The sequence below is a fragment of the Mustelus asterias genome, chromosome 11 (assembly GCF_964213995.1).
Source record: "Mustelus asterias chromosome 11, sMusAst1.hap1.1, whole genome shotgun sequence".
Classification (NCBI taxonomy): Eukaryota; Metazoa; Chordata; class Chondrichthyes; order Carcharhiniformes; family Triakidae; genus Mustelus; species Mustelus asterias.
This window is the reverse complement of record NC_135811.1, coordinates 8,992,629-9,014,645: the sequence shown is the minus strand read 5'-3', so window position 1 is coordinate 9,014,645 and position 22,017 is coordinate 8,992,629. Positions and strand designations below refer to the sequence as shown.

General features: G+C 47.5%; 2 protein-coding genes across 2 annotated transcripts in view; one reads left to right on the top strand and one right to left on the bottom strand.

Annotated features, from left to right (window-relative positions):
* pyroxd2 (pyridine nucleotide-disulphide oxidoreductase domain 2) overlaps positions 1-22,017 on the top strand; it is a 96,717-nt gene that overhangs the window by 17,102 nt on the left and 57,598 nt on the right. The window lies entirely within an intron of this gene.
* atpv0e2 (ATPase H+ transporting V0 subunit e2) lies at positions 193-20,148 on the bottom strand. The gene is made up of 4 exons (XM_078223110.1): positions 19,965-20,148; positions 12,166-12,213; positions 9,972-10,092; positions 193-793 (listed from the first exon to the last, which is right to left on the bottom strand). The coding sequence occupies exons 1-3, from the start codon at positions 20,066-20,068 to the stop codon at positions 9,999-10,001; spliced, it is 246 nt and encodes an 81-aa protein (XP_078079236.1). The 5' UTR covers positions 20,069-20,148; the 3' UTR covers positions 193-793; positions 9,972-9,998.

Sequence of the window (22,017 nt, the reverse complement as noted above, 5' to 3'; positions counted from 1 at the left end):
CCCATTTTCTTACCCATTCTGGTCTGCAGACTCACTGCAATGTGGTTGATATTAGCAGTTCTCTGGAATAGCTTGGCAAGCCACTGAGTTAAAGAAACTTAAAAATGGACAATAAATAAATGCTGACCTTGTCACCGAAGCGCATATCGATCCAAGTGCGGATGTACAGAGATGGAAGAGAGTTTTGGGATCGGACACATTTTGATTTTATTGCACTGTCAAGTTTTTTTTTCTTAAAGATTTCAGTATCAGACATCAATTCTTACCTTTAATATACTCAGAAGTATAACGCTCAAAATAAATATTTCCTTACAGATCAAGACCTTGTTACATGAGTTTATCACAGTACAATTTAAATACAGTATAGCTACTGTCCACAATGACCAGAAATTTCCATAATCTCCAAAAAAAAGGAAACCGAGACCTCTCAATAAATAGGAGCAGGTTCTGGGGAAGTATTTCACGCAACAAAGAAAAATCAACAACAGAAAGCTGTATCCGAGGAATGCGAAAATCTCCTCACACCAAGATTGATGAAACGTTTGTGATTGTCCCGGGGTTGGGGAGGGGGGGGGGTGGGGGGTGTTGCTCCTTGGGTTTGACGAGGCAGCGATCATCACTTCACACCATGTGACAGACTTGGGTCAGAAACAAAAGCCAGAGGTATATTGCAGAATTTCTAGAGGGGAGTTCAAAGAAAATCTCCTACGACAATAAGTCTTAACAGGCATGATGCTTGTGGTGAGTGAAGACAAGAGGATGGACTCAGATTGTTCAGGTGGCCAGTCAGCATCTGGGGAGAGAAAATAAAGAGTTCATCTTTTAGGTACAAATCCTTCATCAGAATTAGAAAAGAGTACAGAGGGGGGGGGGGGGAACAGGGGCAGAGAGGGGGGGGACAGAGGCAGAGAGGGGTGGGGGGACAGAGGCAGAGAGGGGGGGGGGGCAGAGGCAGAGAGGGGGGGGGCAGAGGCAGAGAGGGGGGGGACAGAGGCAGAGAGGGGGGGGACAGAGGCAGAGAGGGGGGGGGACAGAGGCAGAGAGGGGGGGGACAGAGGCAGAGAGGGGGGGGGACAGAGGCAGAGAGGGGGGGGGACAGAGGCAGAGAGGGGGGGGGGACAGAGGCAGAGAGGGGGGGGGACAGAGGCAGAGAGGGGGGGGGACAGAGGCAGAGAGGGGGGGGGACAGAGGCAGAGAGGGGGGGGGACAGAGGCAGAGAGGGGGGGGGACAGAGGCAGAGAGGGGGGGGGACAGAGGCAGAGAGGGGGGGGGACAGAGGCAGAGAGGGGGGGGGACAGAGGCAGAGAGGGGGGGGGACAGAGGCAGAGAGGGGGGGGGACAGAGGCAGAGAGGGGGGGGGACAGAGGCAGAGAGGGGGGGGACAGAGGCAGAGAGGGGGGGGGACAGAGGCAGAGAGGGGGGGGACAGAGGCAGAGAGGGGGGGGACAGAGGCAGAGAGGGGGGGGACAGAGGCAGAGAGGGGGGGGACAGAGGCAGAGAGGGGGGGGACAGAGGCAGAGAGGGGGGGGACAGAGGCAGAGAGGGGGGGGACAGAGGCAGAGAGGGGGGGGACAGAGGCAGAGAGGGGGGGGACAGAGGCAGAGAGGGGGGGGACAGAGGCAGAGAGGGGGGGGACAGAGGCAGAGAGGGGGGGGACAGAGGCAGAGAGGTGGGGGGACAGAGGCAGAGAGGGGGGGGACAGAGGCAGAGAGGGGGGGGACAGAGGCAGAGAGGGGGGGGACAGAGGCAGAGAGGGGGGGGACAGAGGCAGAGAGGGGGGGGACAGAGGCAGAGAGGGGGGGGACAGAGGCAGAGAGGGGGGGGACAGAGGCAGAGAGGGGGGGGACAGAGGCAGAGAGGGGGGGGACAGAGGCAGAGAGGGGGGGGACAGAGGCAGAGAGGGGGGGGACAGAGGCAGAGAGGGGGGGGACAGAGGCAGAGAGGGGGGGGACAGAGGCAGAGAGGGGGGGGACAGAGGCAGAGAGGGGGGGGACAGAGGCAGAGAGGGGGGGACAGAGGCAGAGAGGGGGGGGACAGAGGCAGAGAGGGGGGGGACAGAGGCAGAGAGGGGGGGGACAGAGGCAGAGAGGGGGGGGACAGAGGCAGAGAGGGGGGGGGACAGAGGCAGAGAGGGGGGGGACAGAGGCAGAGAGGGGGGGGACAGAGGCAGAGAGGGGGGGGACAGAGGCAGAGAGGGGGGGGACAGAGGCAGAGAGGGGGGGGACAGAGGCAGAGAGGGGGGGGACAGAGGCAGAGAGGGGGGGGACAGAGGCAGAGAGGGGGGGGACAGAGGCAGAGAGGGGGGGGACAGAGGCAGAGAGGGGGGGGACAGAGGCAGAGAGGGGGGGGACAGAGGCAGAGAGGGGGGGGACAGAGGCAGAGAGGGGGGGGACAGAGGCAGAGAGGGGGGGGACAGAGGCAGAGAGGGGGGGGACAGAGGCAGAGAGGGGGGGGACAGAGGCAGAGAGGGGGGGGACAGAGGCAGAGAGGGGGGGGACAGAGGCAGAGAGGGGGGGGACAGAGGCAGAGAGGGGGGGGACAGAGGCAGAGAGGGGGGGGACAGAGGCAGAGAGGGGGGGGACAGAGGCAGAGAGGGGGGGGACAGAGGCAGAGAGGGGGGGGACAGAGGCAGAGAGGGGGGGGACAGAGGCAGAGAGGGGGGGACAGAGGCAGAGAGGGGGGGGGACAGAGGCAGAGAGGGGGGGGGACAGAGGCAGAGAGGGGGGGGGACAGAGGCAGAGAGGGGGGGGACAGAGGCAGAGAGGGGGGGGACAGAGGCAGAGAGGGGGGGGACAGAGGCAGAGAGGGGGGGGACAGAGGCAGAGAGAGGGGGGGACAGAGGCAGAGAGGGGGGGGACAGAGGCAGAGAGGGGGGTGAGCAGAGGCAGAGGGGGGGGTGAGCAGAGGCAGAGAGGGGGGGGACAGAGGCAGAGAGTGGCGGGGGGGTGGGGGGGGGGGGGAGAACAAAATGAGCAATGTTCTTCTCCCCATCCCTCATGCAGCCTTCTATCTCCAGCTTCCTACACTGATGAAAGTACAAGGGTGAAACTGTTTGAATATCGAACTCTATTGCTTGTCAGGTGTCCAGCTTTGCGGAGTGAATGGAAGTCTTGGAACTGGTGCAGAGAGCACTCAGCACAGAGGGCACACTGTTGCACAATGACAATGAATGTGATAAACAAGGCAAAATTGGAAAAGCATGATAAAAAGCACTACAGTAAGAATTTGGGTTAAATTTCTTTGTCCAAAGAGTGGTGAGGATGTGGATCGTAACTACCATAAGGATTAGCTGAAGCGACAGAAAGAAATGTTATTGAGGCAAGAAGGAGGCTCGTAGAGAACATGAACAATGGAATAGATCAGTTGAATTTAAGGAGCTCTTATAGGCGTTGAGTAAAAACAGGTGTGACACTTCCAGGATGCTCTATACAAGACTTTTAATATATTTAAGGCATTTCTTCTTTCATTTCATCTCACTTATGTATTACAGAATAAAAAGCTCAATACCCAAAATACAGAAATCTTAGATCTGGACATATTTCCACAATGTTTTCCCAATTTACAGAGAACATTCAACAGGCCCCTCAGCCCTACTACATTTGTTTATATTCTCCTCGAGTCGCCTCCCATTCCATCCACCTCACCTCAGCGTTCCAGAGCATTTTTTCTATTCCCTTTGCTCTCACATAGAAATCATAGAAACCCTACAGTGCAGAAGGAGGCCATTCGGCCCATCGAGTCTGCACCTATCCCTGTCTGTAACCCACCGTATTCACCTCACTAATCCCCCCCTAACCTACACGCCTTGGGACACTAAGGGGCAGTTTAGTATGGCTAGTCCATCTAACCTGTACATCTTTGGAGTGTGGGAGGAAACCAGAGCACCCGGAGGCAACCCACGCAGACACGGGGAGGATGTGCAAACTCCACACAGACAGGGATAGGTGCACACTCACGTGTGACTGTAAGATGTAGGAACAGAAGTAGGCCATTCAGCCCATCGAGTCTGCTCCTCCATTTGGTGAGATCAAGATCATGCTAATTCTCAACTCCACTTTCCTGTATTCGAAGCATCAAAGCTATTTGTTTCAACCGCTTCCTGTGGTGCATTGCTTAGCTCCGATGGTTGGTGCATGACTTCTCAACGTTGAAGGTTGAATCCCTGCACTGGTCAACTATGCTGCTTTGCTTAATTATCTATTTCACTTTAGCTTTGCAATTCCAACTGTGCTTGACCGTTTTTGTTTTGTACAGTAGACAGGCTGAGCAGTCCAAGTGCTGAATTAAGGTTTCAATCGCTGCAAAGATCTGGGTTCGAACCCCATCACTGCTATAATTTAAGACCACACCAGGAGCATTCTGCTCAGTTTTGGACACCTCAGGAAAGAGATACTTGGAGGGAGCGCAGAGTAGATTCACTACTTTGATACCTGGGACCCCAAGCGTTAAATTACTTGGGAGAGATAACACACTAGGGGTGGAACTTTACAGTCCTGTCGAAGTCACAGGAGTGTTGAACAGGTGGCCAATCCTGGCCGTGAGTCGCTGTAAAATTCCGCCTGCCAGGGTATATTTCCTGAAATTTGGAAGGTTAAGGGGCAATTTGATTACAATGCTAAAGTTTGAGATATTGAAGGGAACAGATAGTGTAGATAGAAACTATATCTGCTGGTTGGCGTGTCTCGGACTAGAAGGTTTAATCTAAAACAAAAGCCCAATGTTTCAGGAGTGAAATTAGGCAATGTCTATAAACACAAAGGGTGGCACGGTGCAATGAACCCGGGTTCGATTCTGGCCTTGGGTGACTGTCTGTGTGGAGTTTGCACATCCTCCCCGTGTCTGCGTGGGTTTCCTCCGGGTGCTCTGGTTTCCTCCCACACTCCAAAGATGTACAGGTTAGATGGACTAGCCATACTAAACTGCCCCTTAGTGTCCCAAGGTGTGTAGGTTAGGGGGGGATTAGTGAGGTGAATACGGTGGGTTGCAGACAGGGATAGGGCCTGGGTGGGAGACTTTGTCGGAGAGTTGGTGCAGGCTTGATGGGCTGAATGGCCTCCTTCTGCACTGTAGGGATTCTATGATTCAAAGAAGGTTGTCAACTCTCTTCCCGAAGTGGCAACTAATTTGAATTCAGTTGTTCATTTTAAAACTGTAATTTTTATGAACTTTTGTCTATTGAGATAAAGGACAAATGTGGATGGATGGTCTATGGTCACAGCACAGCCATGGTTTCATTGAATGGTGCAACAAGCTCCAGCAGCTCCTCCTGTTCACATTCTCCGAATCAATCACCATATAAAGAAATTTCTCCAAACTTCCCTATTGGATTTATTCATGATGTGGAGATGCCGGCGTTGGACTGGGGTGGGCACAGTAAGAAGTTTCACAACACCAGGTTAAAGTCCAACAGGTTTATTTGGTAGCACAAGCTTTTGGAGCGCTGCCCCTTCATCAGCTGAATGAGAGTTGGGTTCACAAACCCAAACCTCTTTAACCTGTGCTTAACCCTCTCTCCACTCGCATTGTCTGCACCTGTAAAGACTTGATTACCTGTTAAGACTCGCATTCCAACCATTATCTTGTAAATTGAGTCTGTGTCTATGTTTATGTCCTGTTTGTGAACCCAACTCTTCACTCGCCTGATGAAGGGGCAGTGCTCTGAAAGCTCGTGCTACCATATAAACCTGTTGGACTTTAATCTGGTGTTGCTGGATTTGTTAATAACCATCTTGTATGAATGGCCCTAATTTTGGATTCCCCCTCAAGTGATAACATCCTTTGCACGTCAACCCTGTTCAACCCATCCATGATTTTAAAGAGCTCCGTCAGATCATGTTCAAATCTTCGCATTTCAAAAGATAAAGTCCCAAATTGTTCAATCTTCCCCAATAGCTATAATCTCTCATATGATACCATTCCTGTAGATCTATTTTTTGCAATTCCTCCTCTCCTCTGTGTCTTTTTGATAGTGTGAAGACCTGAACTGTGCACAGTATTCATCAGTGCGGGGTACTATCAATGGCTGGGCTCTGACAAGTGGAAGCTTACTCGTTACTCATCCTGTCAGTCAACCCCATTTCCCCCTCACTATTCTTTATCCCTCTATAGTAAAATGTGGGAATGACCTTGACTCTAAGGGTAGCTTCTACCTCAACCCTCCCCACATAACCAATCAAGTTGAAGTCTTGAATCAAATACGTCTTCCAGTAATGACTTCTCTTCACACTGAGACTTTATAGTTCCAGCAACATTGGAAAAAAGAAAAATCCATCTTACATTGAAAGAGGAATAGTTGCACAGCATCAGAAACTTTTCAGGGAGATAAAGAGAGATATTTTATTCATTCATGGGACATGGGCATTGCTGGCTGGCCAGCATTTATTGCCCAAGGACAGTTGAGAGTCAACCACTTTGCTGTGGCTCTGGAGTCACATGTAGGCCAAACCAGGTAAAGACGGCAGATTTCCTTCCCTAAAGGGCATTAGTGAACCAGATGGGTTTTTCCGACAATCGACACTGGTTTCATGGTCATCAGTAGATTCTTAATTCCAGATGTTTTAAAATTGAATTCAAATTCCACCATCTGCCGTGGCGGGATTCGAACCCGGGTCCCCAAAACATTAGCTGACTTTCTGGATTGATAGTCTAGCGATAATACCACTAGGCCGTGGCCTCCCCTCTAATACATGGAGAGAGAGACAGAAAACAGGAGTGTATTCGGGCTGCATCAGCAGAACACAACATAAGAAATAGGTCGCGGCTGATCTTCTACCTCAGCTTTCGTTTCCCACGCTACCTCTTGCTTCATTTATAGTCAGAGCTTGGACTCTGTGTGGAATGGTCAATTCAAATGTAGAAAAACATGCCTGGGTTCTCATAGGGAACCTCTGAGCAGGGACTACAGGAGATCAAGAGAGAAAACGCTGGAAAGTCTCAGCAGGTCTGGCAGCATCTGTGAGGAGAGAAAAGAGCTGACGTTTCGACTCCAGATGATCCTTTGTCAAAACAGCTTTGACAAAGGATCATCTGGACTCGAAACGTCAGCTCTTTTCTCTCCTCACAGATGCTGCCAGACCTGCTGAGATTTTCCAGCATTTTCTCTTTTGGTTTCAGATTCCAGCACCCGCACTAATTTGCTTTTATTTTGACTACAGGAGATAATTTAGAAGTGGACACTTTTTTTATTTTTGCCCCTTCTCTAAGCATGGACACAATTAGTCACCTTGCCCCAGGTTAGCTGAAATTAAAGCAGACCCATGATATCTGGTCTGCAAGATTCATACTGTAGAGAGAGAGGGCCCTTGGGAGCAGAATACTTTCTCCCTGTAGTACTGCCTCCCTTACACTAAGTGGCAGTGTTGTTGCCCAGGAGCAATATAGTACTCGAGCGCCATCAAGTGACAGAAACAGAGCAGCAGGAACAGCATTTTCCAGTTTAATGTGGAGAAATATATACAGATTATTTTAAACAGGACGCACTATTAGATAGTGCACCAAACCAGCTGCATGTTTCAATAAGAGTAACAGTGAGTCATGGTAATTGGTGCAGGGTCAAGGAATGATTGTCAGGGAAGCAGCCACACTGCTCTACTCCAGCAGGGAGTTAGTTACATGTGGTACTGAACAATACAGATCAAGAGATGTCACGTTTGACCCCCGTTCATCCAGAAGTCAGTTCCTCTTGATGGAGATAATGCTCAGGCAAGCACAACTGAACTCAATGGCCACAAGATAGGGCATGGCACTGATAAAAAATGTCCCCACTCTGCTGGCAAATTTACTGTGGGGGCAAAATGGGATTTAGCGGTGATATCCTCCACGATCAAACGATGCTACAACTTAAAAACTGGTGCTGCCGTTTAATCGTGGATGAATACTGAAGGTGTGCTTTGTTCTTTATTTTAACCATAATGTGGAGATGTTGGCTTTGGACTGCGGTGGGCACAGTAAGAAGTCTCACAACACCAGGTTAAAGTCCACCACTCAGCTGATGAAGGGGCAGCGCTCCGAAAGCTGGTGCTACCAAATAAACCTGTTGGGCTTTAACCTGGCGTTGTGAAACTTCTCACATTATTCTAACAGAATGGTAAATCAGCTGAGTTTCAAAGATATGGAGGCACAGTTGTTGTGGGGTGGAAGGTACTGTGTTTTCAGAAGTCTACTTATTAGTGTCGCAAGTTGGCTTACATTAACACTGCAATGAAGTTACTGTGAAAATCTCCTAGTTGCCACATTCCGGCGCCTGGTCGGGTAAACTGAGGGGGAATTTAGCATGGCCAATGCACCTAACCAGCATGTCTTTCGGGCTGTGGGAGGAAACCCACGGAGACACGGGGAGAATGTGCAAACTCCACACAGACAGTGACCCAAGCCGGGAATCGAACCCGGGTCCTTGGCGCTGTGAGGCAGCCGTGCTCACCACTGTGCCACTGTGGGTCAATTAAAACTTTCAAGACCAATGGTGATAAATTTGTGTTGGGCAAGAACATCAAAGCATTTAGTGTAAGACAGGTAAATGAATTCAAAGTACAGATCAGCCAAGGTTTAATGAATCATTGGACACCTCTACTTTCTCAGAAGACGAAGGAAATTTGGCATATCCGTGACAACTCTCACCAACTTTTACAGATGCACCATAGAAAGCATTCTTTCTGGTTGTATCATCACAGCTTGGTATGGCTCCTGCTCTGACCAAGACCGCAAGAAACTACAAAAGGTCGTGAATGTAGCCCAATCCATCACGCAAACCAGCCTCCCATCCATTGACTCTGTCTACACTTCCCGCTGCCTCGGCAAAGCAGCCGGCATAATCAAGGACCCCACACACCCCGGACATTCTCCCTTCCACCTTCTTCTGTTGGGAAAAAGATACAAACGTCTGAGGTCACGTACCGACCGACTCAAGAACAGCTTCTTCCCTGCTGCTGTCAGACTTTTGAATGGACTTACCTTGCATTAAGTTGATCTTTCTCTACACCCTAGCTATGACTGTAACACTATGTTCTGCACTCTCTCGTTTCCTTCTCTATGAACGGTATGCTTTGTCTGTACAGTGCGCAAAGAACAATACGTTTCACTGTATGTTAATACATGTGACAATAATAAATCAAATCAAAATAAGCTCAAGAGGCTGAATGGACTCTTCCTTCTCCTGTAGTTATCCTCACTCAATGCCCTGTATTTTCTTTTCTATTGCAAGGACAGCGTGGCTTTTCTCCATCAGGTAATCGAGACCCGGGCCCACGTGAGGGGGGTGATAGTTGGCAACGCTGCACTCCTCTAATCACAACAACCACAACTGCATTTATGTAGCACCTTTAACAGGGCAAAACATTCCAAGGTGCTTCACAGTTTCTTTGTGTTTCTGATTTCCTAAGCTTTTTCCCCATTTAGAAAATAGTCTATGCCTCCATTCCTCCTTCCAAAGTGCATAACCTCACACTTTTCCACATTGTATTCCATCTGCCACTTCTTTGCCCACTCTGCTAACCTGTCCAAGTCCTTCCGCAGCCCCCCTGCTTCCTCAATGCTACCTGTCCCTCTACATATCTTTGTATCATCTGCAAACTTAGCAACAGTGCCTTCAGTTCCTTCCTCCAAATCATTAATGTATATTGTGAAATCCACGTAACCCGCACATCTTTGGAGTATAGGAGGAAGCTGAAGCACCCGGAGGAAACCCACACAGACACGGGGAGAATGTGCAAACTCCACACAGACAGTGACCCAAGCCAGGAATCGAACCCGGGTCCCTGGCGCTGTGAGGCAGCCATGCTAACCACCGGGTATCCACTGTCGTGGGAACTCTGGTTGACCTTTCACTCCTTAGTCTACTGGACACTGGAACCAAAGGTGGAATAGCTGAGGGGATCACTCAGTTTAAAGCACCAAATCGAAGCGGAAGAGAGCCCCAACATCCACTCCCTTGCCCGCCCCCAACTCCCCCTCCAGCTGAATTTCTTGCACCGTACCATGGATGAGTCCAATGCAGTTCGCTGTTATTCCCAGAAGTAGCGGAGATACCAGATAGTTTCGTTCTTGAGCTGAGGGCCAAAGAGAGGGTTCATCTGAGCCAGGATGGCTATGAGCCAGCTGGAGGGAAGAAAGGAATTAGAATTTAATTGAACAAAGTGTCTTCACGGGAGAATTAACTAATGTCAACTCTCTTAGCAACCTAGTTTTGGTAAGAAAGCATAGTTCTGATACTTCTGTATAATCATGCTTGGCGGTTTTACTTGTGTTCCAATCTATTAGGGGCGGCACAGTGGTTAGCACCGCTGCCTCACAGTGCCAGGGACCTGGGTTCGATTCCCAGCTTGGGTCACTGTCTGTGTGGAGTTTGCACGTTCTCCCCGTGTCTGTGTGGGTTTCCTCCGGGTGCTCCGTTTTCCTCCCACAGTCCAAAGACATGCTGGTTAGGGTGCATTGGCCGTGCTAAATTCTCCCTCCGTGTACCTGAACAGGCGCCGGAGTGTGGCGACTAGGGGATTTTCACAGTAACTTCATTGCAGTGTTAATATAAGCAGATTTGTGACACTAATAAATAAACTTTACTTTTACTTTAAATTGAACCAAATTCATTCAAATCAGATCCAGCTGTAATATATGTTAATTCTTTAATCCAAGGAGATTAAACCGGGAGCACAGAAAATAAAACACAGACTGCAGATATAATCCCATTTTAATAACGTGAAGCTGTTATGTTGGGTCGCGATATGGATTTTGCACTTGGGATACAGCAGGGAGCGAGGGTTCAATCTGCACTGCCGGGTAGTGTGAGAGGACCCACAATCCAGCTCCAAGAGGCAAGAGAATCCTGTCCTGCAGCTAGGTTACCTCTGACATCAAGTCATACATCTACTGTTGTAACACGCTGCTCATTCATTACGGTTAAGGTTCTAAAGTTTAAAGTTTGAAGTTTAGTTATTAGTTTCACTAGCAGGCTTACATTAACACTGCAATGAAGTTACTGTGAAAATCCCCTAGTCGCCACACTCCGGCGCCTGTTCGGGTTCACTGAGGGAGAATTTAGCACGGCCAATCCACCTAACCAGCACGTCTTTCAGACTGTGGGAGGAAACCGGAGCACCCGGAGGAAACCCACGCAGACACGGGGAGAACGTGCAGACTCCACACAGACAGTGACCCAAGCTGGGAATCGAACCCGGGTCCCTAGCGCTGTGAGGCAGCAGTGCTAACCACCGTGCCACCGTGCCGCCCGTGCAAGGGGGAATCGGGAGTCAGTTTTTCCTTAACATTGGGTTATTCACAAAACCCAGGGATCAAAAGGTGCAGACTCCCTTTCCCTCCCCTCACACAGGTGAAAACCAGTTCTCATATATACTTAAGAATAGTGTCCTAACCGTTAAAAGTAAAAAAAGTTTATTTATTAGTCACAAGTAAGGCTTACATTAACACTGCAATGAAGTTACCGTGCAATTTCCCTAATTACCACATTCCGGCGCCTGTTCGGGTCAATGCACCCCAACCAGCACGTCTTTCAGACTGTGGGAGGAAACCGGAGCACCCGGAGGAAACCCACGCAGACACGGGGAGAACATGCAAACTCCACACAGACAGTGACCCAAGCCAGGAATCGAACCCGGGTCCCTGGCGCTGTGAGGCAGCAGTGCTAACCACTGTGCCGCCCCTTTTTTTAAAAAAAATTATTATTATTTATCCCCAATTGGTAACCGCTGCTCTCATTTACAACCAGAACAAGCACTCCACTGTGATAGGATTGCACTGTTAACATCTACTGTGCTGTACTTTATCAAATGACTTTTGGAAATCCAAGTATATTACATCTACTGCACCACCCTTATCTATTCTCTTTAAATTCTTCAAAGAACTCAATAAGGTTGGGCTTGTGTGACCTCTCCATGTCATGCTGACATTCTCCATTATACTTTTGGTTTCTAGGTGTTTTTCTATGACATCTTTGAGTAACAATTTCCTCATTGTTCCCTCCACTGACCTTAAGCTAACTGCTCTACAGGTCATTGGACTTGTCCCTATATTTAGATGGGAGATAGGACATCATTAGCTTGGCCAGTCCTCTGGCATGATCCATTTTGCAAATATATAGAAGTGAGACTCTGCTATCAACTTCCTAGCTTTTTTTTTTGAAGCATGCACAGCCACAATCCATTGCTTGGTACTTACAACAGGTAGCAACAAACAGCCGTGGTCACGATCATGGTTATTATTACACTGCAAAATAAACAGAAGGTTGGAATTAAAAAATGAATAAGAGACAGCGACCAACGCTCGCAACAACATGACAGACAATAGATTAGAGAAACTGGGGGACTCAACCACCTTATGTCCCCTCAATTCTAGGTCAAGGAGTGGGAGAAAAAGGGGAAGCATAATATATAGAAAATAACACAATTTTATTTTCATTACATCCATCCTTGGGCCGCGGAAATCCTTATTTCTGTAATCTTCTGCAGAACCTCGGAGATCTCCACACTCAACTAATTCTGACTTGTTGAGCATTCCCCAATTGCAATCCTTCCACCACTGGTGGCAGTGCATTCAGATGTTAGAGCCCTGAGCTCTGGAATTCCCTCCCGAAATCTCTCTACCTCTGTAAGGGTACTCCTTAAAACATACCTGTATGACCAGCCTCACGGGGCCCAGTGTCTAATTTCGCTTTGTTAACACTGCTGTGAAGCACCTTGGGATGGTTTGTTACATTAAATGGCATTACGAATGTGGTGGGAATAGCTGGTATTTATTGCCTATTCTCCTTGAGGTGGCAGTGGGCCATCAGGTCGCAGTCTGTATGGTGTAACAGGGGAGGGGGATTTCCAGGTTTTTGACCCAGCAACAGTGAAAGAATGGTAATGTATTTTCAAGACAGGATGGTGCAAGACTTGAAGGTGCTGCCCTTATCTTTCTAGGTGATGGAGGTCACAGGTTTGGGAGGTCCTGCAATCCAAAAAAACTCTCTCCAAGTTAAATTCCACAAAGGTTGGACATATTTTAACAGTATGGGATGTGGGCATCATTGGCAAGACAAGCATTTGTTGCCCATTCTTAATGCCTTTGAATTGAGTGGCTTGCTAGACCATTTCAGGGGGCAGTTAAGAGTCAATCACATTGCTGTGGTCTGGAGTTGCATGTAGGCCAGACCTGGCAGATTCTCCTCCCTAAAGAACATTAGTCAACCAGATGGACTTTTTAATGACAATCTATGATACTTGTCACAGTCACCTTCACTGAGACTAGCTTTATATTCCAGATTTATTGAGTTTAAATTCCACCAGCTGCCATGGTGAGTTTTGAATTGGGTTGGGCTACTTGGGATTACTAGTTCAGTGAGGTTACCACAATGTCACTAATTCCCCCCCCAATTTACTGCACAGAAACACAACCATTTGGCCCACACTGGCCTTTGCAAATGTTTACGCTTCATATGAGCCTCCTCCTCTCCTATCAACATATCCTTCCCTCCCTTTCTCCCTCACATTCATCTATGCTTCTCACCTCAACTACTCTCTGGTGAGAAAGTTGCACATTTCTCCTGAATTTCTTGTTAGATTTATTAGGGACTATCTTATATATAAATATATCACCCTTCTTTTTGGTCTCCCCCCAAACAGCAGAAACACCTTCTCTTAAAAATGTCAAAGGATTTCGATAGTCCAAAGATGTGCGGGTTAGGTGGATTGGCCATGATAAATTGCCCCTTAGTGTCAGGAGGTCTAGCTAGGGTAAATGCATGGGGTTATGGCCTGGGTGGGATTGTGGCTGGTGCAGATTTGATGGGCCAAATGGCCTCCTTCTGCACTGTAGGGATTGTATGATAAAGACCTCTATCAGAAAGCATTCTTTCTGGTTGTATCACAGCTTGGTATGGCTCCTGGTCTGCCCAAGACCGCAAGGAACTACAAAAGGTCGTGAATATAGCCCAATCCATCACACAAACCAGCCTCCCATCCATTGACTCTGTCTACACTTCCCGCTGCCTCGGCAAAGTAGCCAGCATAATTACAGACCCCAGACATTCTCTCTTCCACCTTCTTCCTTCGGGAAAAAGATACAAAAGTCTGAGGTCACGTATCAACCGACTCAAGAACAGCTTCTTCCCAGCTGCTGTCAGACTTTTGAATGGACTTACCTTGCATTAAGTTGATCTTTCTCTACACCCTAGCTATGACCGTAACACTACATTCTGCACTCTCTCGTTTCCTTCTCTATGAACGGTATGTTTTGTCTGTATAGTGCACAAGAAACAATACTTTTCACTGTATGTTAATACATGTGACAATAATAAATCAAATCAAATCATTCTTCTATTCTATATAAATGAGCCCCAGCCTCAGGTATAACCTCTCAGTTTTGATGTGGGCTTTGGGCCAACTGGATGAAAAGCAATCAGTGAAATTAATCTCTGACAATTTCCACACTGTTTGGACATTATCCTACCAGTAATTAGAACAGGAAGAGAGTTCTGTTCTGTGCTGAGGTTACCGAGGTAGCTAGTTGGAGCCTCAGCAGTAATAGGAAGACTACAATTAACCTTGTTGCTCCTGGGTTAGGGGAATAAAAACAAGGTCCTCCTTCCTGAACATGAATCAGTGACCTTTGATGTTGACTCAAGCACAGTTCCAGTAAGTGAGGACGGAATTTGGGTTGGTCTGTGATGCCTATTGTGGTTAGATAGGTTTTCCAATATCACAATAGCGTCTAGATTTGAAAAGTACTGAATTGGCTGAAAAGTGCTTTGGGACACCCGGAGATCCTGAAAGGCACTTCATAATTGTAATGGCACGGTGACACAGTGGTTTGCACTGTTGCCTCACAGCTCCAGGGACCCGGGTTTGATTCCCGGCTTGGGTCATTGTGTGGAGTTTTCCCTGTGTCTCCCTGCGTCTGCGTAGGTTTCCTCCAGGTGCTCCAGTTTCCACCCACAGCCCAAAGACGAACTGGTTAGATGCATTGGCCATGCTAAATTCTCCCTTAGTGTACCTACAAAGGTGTTATACAAATATGGTGGCACTGTTAGGGTTAGGGTTAGGCACTGTGGTTAGCATTGCTGCCTCATAGCACCAAGGAGCCGGGTTCGATTCCTGGCTTGTGTCACTGTGTGGAGTGTGCTCGTTCTCCCCATGTCTGCGTGGGTTCCCTCCCACAGTCCGAAAGATGTGCAGGTTAGGTGAATTGGCCATGCTAAATTCTCCCTCAGTGTACCCGAACAGGCGCCGGAGTGTGGCGACTAGGGGGTTTTCACAGTAACTTCATTACAGTGTCAATATAAACCGACTTGCGACTAATAAATTAAAAAAATGCAAATCTTCCTTTCTGGCTCAAGGCTCACACATAAATAATGACATTCTGAGTAAAACAATGGGGAGGGGAGGGACAAATAATGATACTGTCAACACCTTGGGATAAGGAAATAAATAAAAAGAATTACTCCACAGTAGAAAGATCATAATTTATGTGTACCAAAGCCAGAAGAATTGAACTGTGAAATAGAGACCAAATGTATGTTTCATCTCATGAGGAATCTAAAACTAGGGGCCATAAGTCAATAATCATTAATTAATAAAGAAAGGGGTTCAGGAGAAATGTCTTTACCCAGAGAGCGATTGGACTGTGGAACTTGCTAAACACGGATACAGACCAGTTGGGTGAAATGACCTATTTCTGAATTGTACATTCTATGTAACTGCCAGTATCAAAGCTCCCACCCCTGTCATCTATTCATTTGTGTTTTTAATGTGCAGCCACGTTGAGGCTTGGTGACACAGCAGGTTGTCTACATTCACCAAGGCAAGGGTTTCAATCCAGCACACGAGATTGGCTTTGAAAGCTTCCTCTGTCTGGTGGCTGTGGTGGCGAGGACAGCGTCACTCACTTCACCTCCTTCTGGAGTTATGTGCCTGTGCAAAGCAGGTCTGGAGAGAGATGCAGTGCTTTTAGGTGACATTCATCCAGAACAGGATGAACCCAACAGAATTGGGGCAGCACGGTGGCTAGCACTGCTGCCTCACAGCGCCAGGGACCCAGGTTCAATTCCGGCCTCGGGTCACTGTCAGTGTGGAGTGTGGGTTTCCCGGAGGAAACCCCCGTGTCTGCGTGGGTTTCCTCCGGGTGCTCCGGTTTCCTCCCACATTCCAAAGATGTGAGGGTTAGGGTGAGAGCATCCGGAGGAAACCCACTGCCCAGAAAACTCTACCCAGATGCACAAGTAATCACTGATACTGTATGATGTGGCCTGCTTGTGTATCGGTTTAAATAAAATATATCTTTGGTCCATATTTAAGGCAGGGAATTTGTAAAGGGTCGTTATAGCGCTAAATTGAAAGCAAATTACTGCGGATGCTGGAATCCGAAATCAAAAGAGAAAATGCTGGAAAATCTCAGCGGGTCTGGCAGCATCTGTAAGGAGAGAAAAGAGCTGACGTTTCGAGTCCAGATGACCCTTTGTCAAAGCTAAAAGGCACAGAAAGTGGGAGATATTTATACTGCAGGGTGAGGGAATGAAAGATGAGTCATAGCCACAAAAACAAGGGGAAAGGCTGCTAATGGCAGCCCATAGAGAGAATAGAAGGTGTGAATGGCCAAACGGCAGAGAAGCTGAAATCAGAGGGTAAGCTGTGACAGATGAAGATGTGGGGGGAGGGGGGGCAGAATAGGTGGGAGAGAGGTAGAATAGAGAAAAGGGGGGAAAAGCGAAGCTAAGGGGGCGAAAAGGTAAGAAAGGGTTTTATCATTATAGTGCTGTCTGGAGTCGACCAAGAGACTACCCAATGTTAAATCTGTCAAGTTGCTGCTAAAGAACCGAACTGGAGCACCCATGTACCATGGTTCTGTAACCACACATTCACTCCATAAATTGAATGAACACTTTGTGATCCAGATTTCTATAATCAGTCAATGACATGCAAATAACTTCATAACCAACACCTCAACATCTCCAATACTCAAATACAGCCAAATACAACCAAAACTCAACCATCTGTTCAGATTTAGAGACTCCCTTCAGTCAATGTAATACTAAAAAGAGTCACCACCTGAACCATAAGTGTCCATTGTAACTGAAAAATGCCATTTAATGAGTTCCTCTTCCATAAAATCCAAAGTTTTTGATTGATTGATTGATTTAAAAAGTAAAGATCTGTAACTATTCTCTTAAACTGTTTAACAGTCTGCAAAATTTCCATGTATGCAAGTCAAAGGCAATGATTTGTTAAACTTATTAGCATGCAATTAGTGGTACACCAATCAGTAAGGTTAACTGCAATGTAAAATCGGAAAGATTGAAGAACTTTAATGGCATAATGTTCATATGTAAGATTTTCTCTGAAATACCAAGTTTACATGAAACATTTAATTGCATCAATACTAATGTGAAACCTTTTAATAAATGTGTAAATGGCTCAGTGAATAGTGCGCTCTGAGTCTGAAGGTTGTGGGTTGAAGCCCCACTCCATAGGCTGACACTCCAGTGCAGTACCAAGGGAGTGTGGCCTTTCCAAAGGTGCTGACTTTTGGACTAGCCATTAAACAGAGATCCTGACTGCCCTCTCAGATAGATGCAATGTTTCAAGGAAAAGCAAGGAAGTTCTCCCCAGTGTCCTGACAAATATTTATCCTTCAAGCAACATCTCAAAAAGAAAACTGGCTGGGCTACAGGGAAAGGGAACAGGGGAGGAGTAAAGAGAGCAGGACTAAAACCGAGTTACTCTTGCAGAGGGCTGGCATGGACATAACAGGCTGAATAACCGCATTCTGCACTGTAACAATTCTATCAATCTATGATTATCTGTCATGTTTGTACTGTTGAGTGTGGGAGCTTGCTGTGTGCAAATGGGCTCCTGTGTTTCCTACATACAACAGTACACACACTTCAAAAAGTACTTCATTCCTGAACTTCCGAACCCACAGACCACAATCAGTAAGGATAGGCAACAACACCTCCTCCACAATCATCCTCAACACCAGTGCCCCCATAAGGCTGTGTTCTCCTACTACACTCCTGATACACCTATGACTGTGGCCAAATTCCCCTCCAACTCAATTTTCCAGTTTGCTGACGACACCACCGTAGTGGGTCGGATCTCAAACAATGATGAGACAGAGTACAGGAATGAGATAGAGAACCTGCTGAACTGGTGCGGCAACAATAATCTCTCCCTCAATGTCAACAAAACAAAGGAGCTTGTCATCGACTTCAGGAAGCGTAAAGGAGAACATGCCCTACATGTCTACATTAACTGGGATGAAGTAGAAATGGTCGAGAGCTTCAGGTTTTTAGGTGTCCAGATCACCAACAATCAGTCCTGGTCCCCCCATGCCGACACTATAAATAAGAAAACCCACCAACGCCTCTACTTTCTCAGAAGACTAAGGAAATTAGGCATGTCAGCTACGACTCTCACCAACTTTTACAGATACACCATAGAAAGCATTCTTTCTGGTTGTATCACAGCTTGGTATGGCTCCTGCAAGATCGCAAGAAACTACAAAAGGTCGTAAATGTAGCCCAATCCATCACGCAAACCAGCCTCCCATCCATTGACTCCGTCTACACTTCTCGCTGCCTCGGCAAAGCAGCCAGCATAATTAAGGACTCCACGCACCCCGGACATACTCTCTTCTACCTTCTTCCGTCGGGAAAAAGATACTAAAGTCTGAGGTCACGTACCAACCGACTCAAGAAAAGCTTCTTCCCTGCTGCCATCAGACTTTTGAATGGACCTACCCTGCATTAAGTTGATCTTTCTCTACACCCTAGCTATGACTGTAACACTACATTCTGCACGCTCTTATTTCCTTCTCTATGAATGGTATGCTTTGTCTGTATAGCACTCAAGATACAATACTTTTCACTGTATCAAAGAATAATCATAGAAACCCTACAGTACAGAAAGAGGCCATTTTGGCCCATCGAGTCTGCACCGACCACAATCCCACCCAGACCCTACCCCCATATCCCTACATATTTACCCACTAATCCACGCATCTCAGGACACTAAGGGGCAATTTTTTAGCATGGCCAATCAACCTAACCCGCACATCTTTGGACAGTGGGAGGAAACCGGAGCGCCTGGGGAAACCCACGCAGACACGGGGAGAATGTGCAAACTCCACACAGACAGTGACCCAAGCCGGGATTCGAACCCAGGTCCCTGGAGCTGTGAAGCAGCAGTACTAACCACTGTGCTACCGTGTTGCCCTGTATATTAATACATGTGACAATAATAAATCAAATCAAATTCATTGATTGTAAAATGCTTTGGGATATCTTGTGGTCCTGAAAGGCGCTATATAAATGCAAGTTTTTCTTTATTAACAACTTGCATTTATATAATATTACCACAACAACAAAAAAAGCCCCAAGATGTCTCACAGAAGCCTGAGCAAATAAAGTGTGATTATCAAGCCACCCAAGCAGCTATTAGGACAGATGGCTTGCGCAAAGAGGTAGGATTAACATCTCTAAGAAGCTGAGGGTGGCAGAGGGGGAATCACACAGAAGTTAGGTAAAAAATAGCCATTGGGGTAAGGATAAAAAGAACATTTAAAATGAAAACAAGCCCCCCCCGCCACCCCCCCCCCCCCCAGTATAAATCTCTGCTGATTCTCTTTGCACTCAGCTCTGATGAAAGGTCATCTAGACTTGAAATGTAGGCTCTATTCCTTCCCCACAGATGCTGTCAGACCTGCTGAGATTTTCCAGCAGTTTCCTGTTTTTGTTTCAGATTCCAGCATCCGCAGCTTCCATCTGATAAATTCAAACACAATAAATTTCAACCTCCTCCTTCTACATTTTGAGCTGACCTCTTCCCCACAGTGCAAAAAGGGGGAAAAAGACATTAATCTTTAGATTTAAAGGCATTAAGATCTGGAATAGATGGCCAGGATATCAACCTTCCCCCCGTCTTAGCCTCCCCTTCCATTGTAAACCCTCCGCGACCAGCCAGACACAGTGTGTGGACACATACCCTCGGTTGGGACCCTTCGGGACAAACCATGGCAGGGCAAAGCCCACGAGTCCCCAGAAGATAGTGAAGCAGACCATGGGGATGGTCACCGAGTGAGAGGTCATCTTGTCCCTGTCCAGATGCTGTCCTCGCACAGCTGTCCACAGCACCAACCTGCCCAATCACAGGCTTCACCACAAACCCCACCCACCCAACCCTGATTGGACAATGATGACTCCATCGTCTTCCCATTGGTGCAGCCCCACGCCCATCATTCCCAGCTCCAAATATCGCCCTGTGATTGGTTCTTTATTCACCTCCTTCTTATTTTCCTCTCAGTTGATTTCTCTCTTTATCTCCGGGAGATTTCCCCATCAATTCACTCGAACCTTCTCCCCCCACATTGTAAACATGTTTCCATTTGTGGCGAGTAACAATCTCCGTCCCCGCTCCTCTCCAATAGGTTTGTCCCGCACGTCACAAGGGGGCGGGCTTTCTCCACCCAGGCCGGTTTGTGATTGGTCCCTCCTCTCCACCGTGGGGCTTCTATTGGTGAAAAGAGGTGTCAATCATTGGGAGGAGGGTTGGAGGGGGCGACAGCTTGTTTGCGACATTGTAATCTGCATTAGATCCCAGCAACTTCCCACCCAGGGCAAGGACTTCACTCACAAACCCCAACCTGGGGCAAAAATACCATTCACTTTTAATCCTTCAAAAAAATTTAGACTTTTAAAGTGTAAAATGACTGATTCATTAGCACCTTTGAAAGGGTGAATAGCTGAAGGGGCAAAGTTTAAAGTTTATTTATCATTGAGTGGCGCAATGGTTAGCACTGCTGTCTCACAGCACCAGGGACCTGTCTTCGATTCCCAGTTTGGATAACTGTCTGTGTGCAATTTGCATGTTCTCCCCGTGTCTGTGTGGGTTTCCTCCGGGAGCTCCAATTTCCTCCCACAGTCCAAAAGACGTGTTGATTAGGTGCATTGGCTGTGCCAAATTCTCCCTCAGTGTACCCGAACAGGTGCCGGAGTGTGGCGACGAGGGGATTTTCACAATAACTTGTAGAGGGTTGTTTTTCAAACTGGAGGCCTGTGACTCACCTGACGAAGGAGCAGCGCTCCGAAAGCTAGTGGTGTTTGCTACCAAATAAACCTGTTGGACTTTAACCTGGTGTTGTGAGACTTCTTACTCTGTTCACCCCAGTCCAACGCCGGCATCTCCACACCATGACCAGCGGTGTGCCTCAGGGATCAGTGTTGGGTCCACTGTTATTTGTCATTTATATTAATGATTTGGATGAGAATATAGGAGGCATAGTTAGTAAGTTTGCAGATGACACCAAGATTGGTGGCATTGTGGACAGTGAAGAAAGTTATCTCCGATTGCAACATGATCTTGATCAATTGGGTCTGCGGCCTGACGAATGGCAGATGAAGTTTAATTTAAATAAATGCGAGGTAATGCATTTTGGTAGACTGAACCAGGACTTACTCAGTTAATGGTAGGGCATTGGGGAGAGTTACAGAACAAAGAGATCTCGGGGTACATGTTCATAGTTCTTTGAAAGTGGAGTCACAGGTGAACAGAGTGGTGAAGAAGGCATTCAGCATGCTTAGTTTCATTGGTCAGGACATTGAATACAGGAGTTGGAACGTCTTGTTGTACAAGACATTGGTAAGGCCACACTTGGAATACTGTGTACAGTTCTGGTCACCCTATTATAGAAAGATTATTATTTAAACTAGAAAGAGTACAGAAAAGACTTAATAGGATGCTATCGGGACTTGATGGTTTGAGTTATAAGGAGAGGCTGGATAGACTGGGACCTTTTTCTCTGGAGCATAGAAGGCTGAGGGGTGACCTTATAGAGGTCTATAAAATAATGAAGGGCACAGATCAGCTAGATTGTCAATATTTTTTCCCAAAGGTGGGGGAGTCTAAAACTAGAGGGCATAAGTTTAAGGTGAGAGGGGAGAGATACAAAAGTGTCCAGAGGGGCAATCTTTTCACACAGAGGGTGGTGAGTGTCTGGAATAAGCTGCCAGGGATAGTAGTAGAGGCAGGTACAATTTTG